The sequence below is a fragment of the Eriocheir sinensis genome, chromosome 7 (genome assembly GCF_024679095.1).
Source record: "Eriocheir sinensis breed Jianghai 21 chromosome 7, ASM2467909v1, whole genome shotgun sequence".
NCBI lineage: Eukaryota > Metazoa > Arthropoda > Malacostraca > Decapoda > Varunidae > Eriocheir > Eriocheir sinensis.
Genome location: NC_066515.1, coordinates 3,049,847 through 3,060,977, shown reverse-complemented (window position 1 = coordinate 3,060,977; position 11,131 = coordinate 3,049,847). Strand labels below are relative to the sequence as shown.

Genomic DNA, 11,131 nt, shown 5'->3' with positions numbered 1-11,131 from the left:
TGCCAAAATTTGCTTTTACTAATATTAACCTTAACCCCTTTTTCTCTAGAGAGAGGGTGTCGAAGAGCTGACTTAACCGTTCAACCAAGGTCTGGAAATCTGGCCCAAAAATAACGATGTCATCTAAATAGTTCTTTACCCATCCTTGCTTGATGAGAGGAGTTAATACCTGGGCAATTTGTCTTGAGAAAATGGCTGGGCTACAGCTCAACCCGAAGGGGAGTCTTTTAAAGCGGTATAAGGACACTCCATCACTGAAGGTGGTTAGATCTCTGCTGTTTTCCTCCAGCTCTACTTGAAAATATGCCTCCTTGAGATCTAGGGTAGCATAGTATTTGTTCCCTGACGCAACCTCTACTAGTTCTTCTAGACGGGGTAATGGGTAGATGTCCGTAGCTAAGTGTTTGTTTACTCCTCGATAATCCAAACACATCCTTTTGGAGCCGTCTGGTTTTGATACCAAGACGATAGGGCTCAACCAGGCTGCTGTAGAGGGCTCGATCACCCCCTTCTCTTCCATGTCCCCTACTAATTTCTCTATGATTGCTTTGGCCTTCCCAGGATACCTATACTTGGGTCCTCTAACCGGAATAGGGTTTTCTACTGCAATCTTTACCGGTGGAGCTCTTATCTTCCCGATCTCTGAGGGGTGTAAAATGAATAGTTCGTTATTTTCCTAAATAACATGAAAAAGGACTTTCTTTTCCTCCTCCGACAGATGGCTGAAATCTTGGAGGGCTAACAGGGATTTCAGTTTGTCTTCTCGGCTTCCCTTTTCCCTGGGGTGGTCAGCATGGGGGAGCAAATCATTATTGATACTAATGTTCGCGTGAACCTTATTCTCCGCCACATCTGGGCCTTTTCCCGGTGAGTTAAGCTCTTCTATGACTCGCACGGGTTCGTAGGAGCCGGAAAATCTGGTTCGTAGGAGTCGGAAAATCTGGTGAGTTTTGCTTGGATTATATATGGGAACAAACACCTGCCTTTCCTCTGTCACTGCAGACAAAATCGTGCCTAGGGGTTTGATGGGGGGATACCAGCAAAATGGTTCCCGGAAGCTCAGATACCGTGAGAAGGTACAACTCAGTCCGGAAGGATGGAATCTCGATAGGGTTGTTTACTCTCAAGGTGGGCCTGAAGGGTTCGAGCGTCCCCGGTACTATGCGAACTCGTTCTACCTTACCGTGTCGTTTGGCTACGTAGCGGATTGGGTGTAATGTACCGCCCCATACCAAAGTACCTTGCTTATTATTCCATGTCATGGGGGCCTGTCCTAACACGTCACATCCTAATAGTAGATCATTTCCGATGTAATTGTCGGGGACTAATGGTAACCACAACCTGGAGGTGCCTTGTTCACCTATTCCTATTTCTAGGCACACCATTCCCAGGATTCTTAGTGGGGATCCTGTGACTCCTTGAAGGTTGGGAGGGGTTCTTCTCTCATTGATCTCTGCTCCCAGTCTCAAAGCTGTTGCATGACGAACTAGGGTATACCCACTACCAGTGTCTACTAAGGCTTGTACTACCCGACCATTGACCACTACCGAGATAGTAGGTGACGTGTGACTCTCCGTATGTCAATTTCTACGATTGGTTCTCGCCGGGCAGTTTGGCGAGCCGCGCCTACAATTTTGCCTGAGGCAGTCAAAACAGGCCCCTGGAGGAGGGCGCCTAGTGCAATCCCGATACGAATGACCGTTGATTCTGCAATAGGGGCAATACACGGAGTTGACCTCCAACCTTTGCAGCTTATCCGCTAAGCCCTTAATGGCCTCTTTTAACTCTCCCATTTCGCTTTTTCCTGCGATAGGAGATTCTGTGGTGCCTACCTGTGGTTCTGGCAGGGTCTTAGGTCGGTCTTCGGGGACCGTGCAGACATAGGCCTTGGCTCTGTCTAGCAGAAACTGCCTTTCATATTCCATTCTATCTACAAACTTATTTAAGGGATACTCCTTGTCTAGGAACGTTTCGACCCGGTCTCTGGTGTCCTTGGTTAGTCCCCTCCAGAGTTTCTTTTTGATAAATTGGTCGCGATTTGGCAAGGTTTCTCTGGGGTAAGTACTTTCTAACAGGGCGTATTTACAAATGAGGGCGTTAGTGAAGGCCTGTGGGCTTTCCGCCCAATCATACTTCCTTCCTTCCACTTCCTTCCATCCCCTATCAAAGGCGATGTCCGCCGCGAACTCTCCCCTAAAGAATGTCTTCACTCCGGCCCATGTATTTGCCCTTCCCTTCTCCTGTACATTCCTTAACAACAAGGCGATCTCGGAATCGACTCTAGCCTTGGCAATGTTCACCCTTTCTTCATCATGAATGGAACAGCTTTCGATTTGATAAAAAAAAAAGACACAATGTTCCCGCGGCCTTGATTCCATCCAACTGACTAAGTTGTAACGTGGGGATGTCTCTCGGTTTGATACTCGTGTACCTTCTCGCAGGCGAGACGACCCTTGGGGGTGGTTCCTGTACCCGTTGTTCCAACAGTTGCATGACCCTGTGTGGTGCCCCGCGGGCCGCGACACCACTCGCTCCGGTAGCTGCAGTGTCATCATCTTCTCCAGCAATATTTTCCGATGACAACAGCGGTATCGACCGCTAAAGCACAACACGGACTCCAACACATGACTGTCCCCAAACGCACTGTTCACTTACCAACCTATACACAATTGCCCATTAACGCACCCGCTTATCTCTCTAAGCCAAAACATGATCAACCGCGGCCAAAACACGATCAACCGCGGAACAAAATGTTATGAAAACAAAGCTGCGTCACCGCGTGACAGCTACACTAAGGATTAAAATCGAGTGTAAGCCAATCTTATTGAACATGTCGGTTAGGTAGATTATTGTATGAGCTTGGTGTGAGTTTGATGTAAGACTCACACGCCTGACGTGTTACCCTCGTGATGTCTGTATGTATGTCATGCCTATATAAGAAGCATTTATTCAGGCTAGACCTCAGATCAGCCAGCACTCTGCTCGTTTGCTGTACACCCAGTTGTCCTTCCCTAGACAACATGGGCAGAACATTCATCTTTGCTACTGTGAGTATGGAGTGAAGTGTTACCATAGAGGAAAGCGTATCTAACATATCTATTGTGTTCTATTATCTTAGTTTTACTTAGGATTATATTTCTATGATACTTTATTGTGTGAGTTTTTACTCAATATTATACCAGTGCTAACGTCAGTAACCAATAGTGAAAGAAAACCTGAAGACTCATTGAGTCTCGTAAGCCAGTCGCTGGTTTAAACAATATTTTTACCCTTTGTAATATTAAGTAGTATTAAGGTAGAATAAAATACATATAAGAAAGGCGACACCGTTTCATCACCCCATTTACGAACTCCTTTAAAGACTCCTAAAGTACCAGAATTTTAAGTCAAGTGTCACTAATACAAACAGTGTGTCGTCTCCCCTGTGTGCCCGGATTGCGGGTTACAACATTGGTGTCAGGTGTGGGGTGGTGAAACTTGTGGTGAAACTTGTGGTGAAACTTGCGATTTATATTGGTTTATATTGGTATTGTACTGGTGTATGTCCACATCCGAAAGCGAGGGAGAAGACAGTTATTCTTGGAATTACGGGAATAAGACTTTAGAGTTAAAAATGCCAGACCAAGGCAAGGACCCTCCCTCCTCCACCAAAGGAGATGGAAAATCGATCACCCTTGCCCATGATGATCTTGTCACGCTACTTAGCCGTCATACCTTGAATGATTTTAGTAGAGTGCAGGGACTCTTATATTTTTGTGGTGGAGAAGAAAAAAGTAGCAAAGCACCAAACCTCCCATGCCATAAGCTAGCAAAGAAATGGATAGAGGATATTGATAGCCGGACACAGGCAAATTGGGACACTACCGGAAAGATTGAGTTAGCCAAACAATATGCCCTGGGAGCAGCGCGCGATCATCTCCTCGGTTGTATCACTAGATGTGGACAGGATTGGGAAAAAGTAAAGGAAGACTTCCTACGTGTGTTTCCCGCAGTAAGGACCTTTGAGGTCCTTCAAAAAGAATTGGGAGAGGCAAAACGGAGGACAGGAGAAAACATCCGCACCTTCCTCATTCGGCTAGAGACATTGAGAGACGAGTTGATCGCTCTCAAACCTACCCATGCCAGTTTGCTAAATGAGACGGCGGCTTTACGGCTCAGAGAGGCTTTCCCTCCGGCCCTCTTACTCATCCTAACGGAGGAAGAAAAGGGGGACCCACAGAAGGTATTAAAGAAAGGGTATGAGTATATTAAAGCTTATCCAGAGTCGAAGCTATCCGCTGCCGATATCGCCAAAGAAATAAAAGTGCTGAACGTCTGTTCCACCCAGGCCTCAGTACACCAACATGTCTCACAAGCCCGTCCTCCACGCCCTCCAGGCCAGTCACGTTACCCGATACCCCAAAGGGGAGGACGGCACGCCGCGCCACCTACACGCCCATATGGGAACGCGCCCACGCCACCTACATGTTATGCTTGTGGGTATGTAGGACACATGGCTCGCGATTGCACATATGGAAGGCAGTATAGGGGTGCCTACCACCCACCAACGGGCTCTCGGTACCCTCAGTACCAGCCCACTCGAAACAGGCGTCAGCCTGTCTCGCCTTGCGCTGCCTGGCGCCCGGAGTACACGGCCGGTCCCTCACCCCGTAACTCCTGGTTCAACCCTCACCCCGCCACGAACAAAAAAAAAACGACCCCAGAGTAGCTGCGGCAGTCCACGGCCCTACCAACGCCCTCACGTTGAGATTGTGCGTAGGCGCTAATGCACCAAAGGAGATGGTTTACGCAATGCTAGACACAGGAGCAGGAGCGTCCCTAATAGAAGAAGATTTATTTAGGAAGGTAGGCGGGAAGATGATAGTTACAGAACCTCTCTCCATACAAGGGGTAGATCGGACTCCAATCCCTAATAAAGGAATAGCCGAAGTAGTAGTAGACTTTGGGCACGGAGAAATTATAGAAAAATTTGTAGTAATATCACAAGGTATAGTGTTACCAACAGCAGTTTTGTTGGGCCTAGAATTTATGTGGAGACAAAATGTGGTAGCTGCACCGCTGGCCACACCTGGGCAGTTTAGTGTAATGGTGGGCGCCTACCCAGTGGAAGTACATTCCCTGGCTGTGGACGATATGAGCCCGTACCCAGAAGATTGACTAACCGACCATAAACCTACTTTAGACGAGATGGAGGAAGTACCAGTGAAAGCATACGCTATTAACGTGGCGTCCTTGCTACCAGGCACGGCAGGGTATGTCACTCTGGAGGCAGAGATTGGCAGAGCCCAGCAAGCCTTATTTCTCCCAAGGTCCAATGATATCCCTTCTTCATTTTTATTTCCCGGGTTAGTAACCTTAACTCCTAACGTCAAACAAACCAAAGGCAAATTCATCATTCCCTATGCTAACCCAACTGAAGAAACTATTGAGATGCCAACAGGTGAAGTGATGGGACACATTTATTCTTGTCACTCAGAATACTATCAATCATCGACTAATGAATGTGTAGCGGCTGTCGCAAAAACAGCTACAAAGCCGCCTGTCACCCAGTCAAGTAAGCAGATGGTACTCGATAAGCTGATAGACGAGCTATTTTTACCCTCACAACGGGAAAATTGCTGTCTGAAGGGCCTAACCCGCAAGTATCTTGATGTGTTTGCTCTAAAAAACGAGCCACTCACTATTACCTCCTATTATGTTCACACTTTAAGGCTAAAAAATGACAAGCCTATATATAAAAAGCCATACCCAATACCAGTAAAATATCATAAAGAAATAGAGATTCAGCTCAAGGACCTTGAGGCCCAGGGTATTATACGCCCTAGTGCGTCACCCTACAGCGCACCTCTAGTCCCTGTTGCTAAAAAGGATGGTGGAGTCAGACTTTGTCTCGACTTCCGCGCTTTGAACGATGAATTGATTGATGACAAACATCCCCTCCCTAACATTAACCTCATTTTGCAACAGTTAGGGGAAAGTAAAGTATTCACCTCCCTTGATTTGCGCCAGGGCTACCACCAAGTCCCATTGGCAGAGGAATCTAAACACTTGACAGCCTTCACGACACCTTATGGCCTCTATGAATTCACTACAGTCCCCTTTGGATTAAAAACAGCACCTGCAGCCTATCAACGGATCATGAATCAAGTTCTCATAGGTCTGACAGGAAGAATTGTACATGTATACCTTGATGATTTGATAGTACAAGGGAAAGACATGGACCATCACCTAAAGAACCTCCATGCCGTCTTGGACAGACTGCAGAAGGCTCACCTGTCCTTAAGACTAGATAAGTGTTCCTTTTCAAAGAGCAAGTAGATTATCTGGGTCACATTGTTAGTGCTTCTGGCTTGAAGCCTCAGCCCTCAAAGGTACAGGCGGTGCAACAACTCACTCCTCCGAAAACAGTCAAAGAACTTCAAGGTTTCCTGGGATTGGTTAACTTTTATAGGAAATTCATTAAAGACTTTGCCAAGATAGCATCCCCACTTAATAATTTACTCAAAGGGAGGAAAGTAACCAAGAATGATAAGACACATCTGGAGTGGAATGAGGAGGCATTGCATGCATTTAGCACACTAAAGAACAGTCTAACGACTGACATTGTTTTAGCCTTTCCGGATTTCCGGAAGCCCTTCAATCTCACCACAGATGCGTCAGATAAGGCAATAGGTGGTGTGTTGCAACAAAAGGATGAAAATGGTAGTTTACGTCCCATAGCATATTTTAGTAGAACCCTGAATGGAGCAGAACGTAACTACTCAGCGGTAGAGAGAGAAGCTTTAGCAGTCATCTATGGCCTCAGTACTAACCGACCCCTTATCTTGGGTTATAGGATACACATCCTGTCGGACCATAGACCACTGACTTGGCTGTTAAAAAGCACAGTACCTAGCAGCAGGATTGCACGCTGGCAGACACTTCTAGGAGAATTTGACTTTAGTATTGATTACCTCCCAGGCTCCAGCAACATGGTAGCAGATTTTTTGTCAAGGATTAGGAATCAGGAGAGCGACGTGATAGAAGGCGAATTGGATGCTCGAATTATGTCTGTCACCCTTACGGGTGGACAGGACATGTCTGTCGCCTCTCCGGAGGGACATGACAAACAGGATAAGTTTCTCCATTGGAGTCTTGCTGGACTCATGGAGCACCAGGATCGCGATCCTGAACTGAGAGAATTGAAGCATGCTTTTGAACAGACCACCGGTGGTAACGTACATGAGAAAGATGAGAAAGATAAGAAAGATGAGAAAAATGAGACAAAGGTTGCAGAAAGGAGCAATGTAACGTTAAATGCAGCTAAGAGGCACTTCAAAAAACTGCCTCTTAGTGAAGTGTGTGTAGAGAACGGCATTCTCTACCGCGATGTTTGCGATGAATACAACAAGCAGAAAAGACTGGTTATCGTTCCACCAAGCTACATTCCTAACGCGTTAGCTTTGGCGCATTCCATGCTACCTGCAGGGCATGGAGGCACTAAGGTTACGTTGGCACGCTGTCGCAAGTTTGCGTACTGGCCGGGAATGAAGGCGGACGTGGAGCAATATGTCAGATCTTGTCCTGTCTGTTGTCGGTTTAAGAAGAGGGATCCCGCCAGCTCCACTTATGAGGTATCCAGAGGTTGGCCAACCGTTTGACAGAGTCCATATGGATATTGTCGGACCTTTGTCTGTTTCAGACGAAGGCTATAGGTATGTACTGACAGTGATAGACGTCCTGTCACGCTTCTTGGTAGCAACCCCTTCGTACGAAGGCAGCCAAGGAAGTGGCAGCTGCGTTCTACAAGAACGTAGTCTGTGTACAGCATCCCGCCGATTCTAGTCACGGATCAAGGAAAGGAGTTCGTCAACACTCTCTTACGAGAGTTGACTCAGTTGTTACAGATTGATCATCTAAGGACAACTCCTTATCACCCGTCTGCAAACGGTGTGATAGAAAGGCCTAATGGCACCTTAATAAATATCTTGAGAACTTTGTGCGAGGACAATCGCGGTATCTGGGACCAAATGCTTCCGGTTGCAACACACGCCTACAACACTGCCTACCATCGTGTTCTGAAAGATTCACCATTTTTCTTGCTTTTCTCTCGGGACCCAAATGTTCCTTTTGAAGTGCTTGAGAATAAACTCCAACCTTGTTATGATGTTGACAGCTATAAAGCATTTACTTCTAGTGTCGCGCAGCGGACCTATAAACTATGTCAGACCAATATAGATATAGGATGGCAGGAGTCAGAAAGAATGTTTAGGAAATCCAAACCCAAACAGGTGGTAGTAGGAGATCGGGTCTACTTAAGGCATGTATGTACAAAGGGCGAACCAAAGAAGCTCCAGCCCTTGTTCAATGGACCTTTTAGGGTGCTAGAAAAAATAAGCCCTGTAGTCTTACGACTGCGTCATGTTAGAGGTGGTAAGATCAAGACAGTTCACACAAATAATGTTCAGGTCGTTCACGAGGACTCTCTTGGCTTCCATGACTCTCCTAATGTCAGGCGTGCATACCCTCTCCCTGATCAAGTAGTAGAAGTGGACCCACTCCCCATGACTTATTCCCCCGAGGAGCCGCTGCCATTGTCCTTTCCAGCTCCTTCCGAGCTCTCCTCACCGGCTCCTGTCTCCTCAGATGCTTCAGAGGTCCCCTCATTGGTTCCCTCAGCTCCTTCAGAGCCCTGTGTCAGTCGCTCATTACGCTCCAATACGGTACCCCCTTCTCTCCCCAATGTCATGGAACGCCCTCTTGAGTATCGCCAACGACCAACGAACTGATGCCCCCTATAATTACAGATCCTGGGTGTTGCCCTCTCCTTGTCTTCCCTTGATCCCTCCCGGGAGCAACCCATTCGTCCCGGCCTCGTCTTCTCCCCAGTCTTTAAGATGCTGTTGACAGGACGGTACTATGTTGTCCCCGTCGTCATCAAGACGGACGACATCCAACGTCCTCTCATCAACGTGGCAAATCTAACAGCGGAAGTTTCATGGTCGATTGAACATATGAATCAATCGTTCCCTACTGTTGGTCTACTCAGGCGCACTCTAGACTCTTTTCACATTGAGTTTGCGAAGTTATTCAAAGATCTTAACAGCTTTCTGTCGGCTATGAGTGGTAGAGATGGAAGCCCGTTTCGGACTCGCCAGAAGCGAGGGGCCGTGGATTTCCTTGGCTCGGTAGCAAACCTCCTTTTCGGTACGGCCACTCAGGCCCAAATAGATGTGATACACGGGAAGCTCTCCCAGCTCTACACTCTGTCCACAGACGAGAGACGTCAACTTAACCTCCATCAGGAAGTCCTCAACGCCACAGTTCGGGACCTCCGTCATGTTCATTCTGCCATCTCCCGTCTAGAGTCCGCCTCGGCTTTGGCCTCAGCTATTATCCGTCAGTTCTCATTAAGAACCTTGCAAATTGAAGGGGAAATGCGTATTTTGGAGACTATCCTTCTCATTCAGTTGGCACTTAGTGACCTAAATCATGATACTCTGAATCTCAAGCTTGGCCTTCAGCAGCTGTCCCAAACGCAGGTTTCCCCTCTCCTCCTTCCAAATGATGTACTATTTCGTGTGCTCAGCAATGCGTCACTCCATTACCCAGGCTTACTTTTCCCTGCAGCACATGAATATTTAGCATTGTATAGAGATGTCTCTAGGGTTATTTCTAAAGGTACGCTTTCCTCAGGAACCCTTCACTTCTACTTACAAATCCCCATGAAAGGGGATCCCTCTGACGTGTTCGATGTGTTTAAAATGGACGCGTTGCCTTTTCATCTTGATGGCACGCCATATTTTCTGCACACCGACACACTTTCCACTTACCTTGCGGTTTCTGAAGACCGCACTCACTATATGCTCTTAGACTCCTTGGACCGCTGTACTAAACACCACCTGCTCTATGTGTGTCCCCCTGTCGCCCCTGTCTACTCGACTTCTGTCCGGCGCTGCGAGATCGCTCTCTTTCTCGATCGCCCAGACGCCCTCTCGCTGTGTTCTAAGTCTCTCCTCAGAGTCTTCCCCCCGGTCTTCATCCCGTCTCCTGCGGGCTGGGTCTTCGCTACCGATACTCCCCAGGTGGTCACCATGGTCTGCCCGGACAGCCCGGTCTCCAAATACAGGCAGACCATCAACGGGACGGGTCTCCTCAGCCTCGGTATGGGCTGTAGTGCCCACTCCGACGCCTTCAGCCTCCCTGCCTCTGCTACTATGGACGGTGACGCCCCGCTGACGGTTCATCGCGCCCCCTTCCACATCGGAAGTGACGTGGTCTCATCGCTCCTGGCCAGGACTTCCCTTGGCCCCTTCCCCTCCCCGCCGCCGTCGCCCGGGTCGTCTCTGGCCCCCCCGCTGGACCTCCCTCCAGCACTTCACGCGCTCCAGGAATCCGTCTCTCCGGTCCCCGCCTTCGACCCCTTCCTCCCTTGGTGGGGGTGGCTGCTCCTCCTCGGCGTCGTCTTCGTCGCCGGTGGGGTGGCCTTCTTCTGTCTCCTCGGGTCCCGTCTCTCGCAGGCCTCCTCCCCCACGATCCCGCCTTCCCCGTCTTGGCCCTCCATGGTCGTCCGCCGGGCGGGACGCTTCGTGCCACGAGGACGTGGCGTGATTTTAACGGGGGGGGTATGTGGTGCCCCGCGGGCCGCGACACCACTCGCTCCGGTAGCTGCAGTGTCATCATCTTCTCCAGCAATATTTTCCGATGACAACAGCGGTATCGACCGCTAAAGCACAACACGGACTCCAACACATGACTGTCCCCAAACGCACTGTTCACTTACCAACCTATACACAATTGCCCATTAACGCACCCGCTTATCTCTCTAAGCCAAAGCATGATCAACCGCGGCCAAAACACGATCAACCGCGGAACAAAATGTTATGAAAACAAAGCTGCGTCACCGCGTGACAGCTACACTAAGGATTAAAATCGAGTGTAAGCCAATCTTATTGAACATGTCGGTTAGGTAGATTATTGTATGAGCTTGGTGTGAGTTTGATGTAAGACTCACACGCCTGACGTGTTACCCTCGTGATGTCTGTATGTATGTCATGCCTATATAAGAAGCATTTATTCAGGCTAGACCTCAGATCAGCCAGCACTCTGCTCGTTGCTGTACACCCAGTTGTCCTTCCCTAGACAACATGGG

At 48.4% G+C, this 11,131-nt stretch overlaps 1 protein-coding gene across 1 annotated transcript; it reads left to right on the top strand.

Moving 5' to 3' along the window:
* The first annotated feature begins 2,729 nt into the window (after window positions 1-2,729).
* LOC126992500 (uncharacterized) lies at window positions 2,730-10,807 on the top strand. Its single transcript, XM_050851258.1, has 2 exons — window positions 2,730-3,047; window positions 8,787-10,807. Exons 1-2 carry the CDS (start codon window positions 2,910-2,912, stop codon window positions 10,707-10,709), a joined length of 2,061 nt encoding a protein of 686 aa, XP_050707215.1. The 5' UTR covers window positions 2,730-2,909; the 3' UTR covers window positions 10,710-10,807.
* The last annotated feature ends 324 nt before the right edge of the window (window positions 10,808-11,131 follow it).

Bases quoted from the DNA above. Each gene is read 5' to 3' on its own strand.
- LOC126992500 (XM_050851258.1), top strand. From the start codon at position 2,910: ATGTCTGTATGTATGTCATGCCTATATAAGAAGCATTTATTCAGGCTA. The intron at 3,048-8,786 runs GTGAGTATGGAG...CTATAATTACAG, and splicing joins GAACATTCATCTTTGCTACT to ATCCTGGGTGTTGCCCTCTC.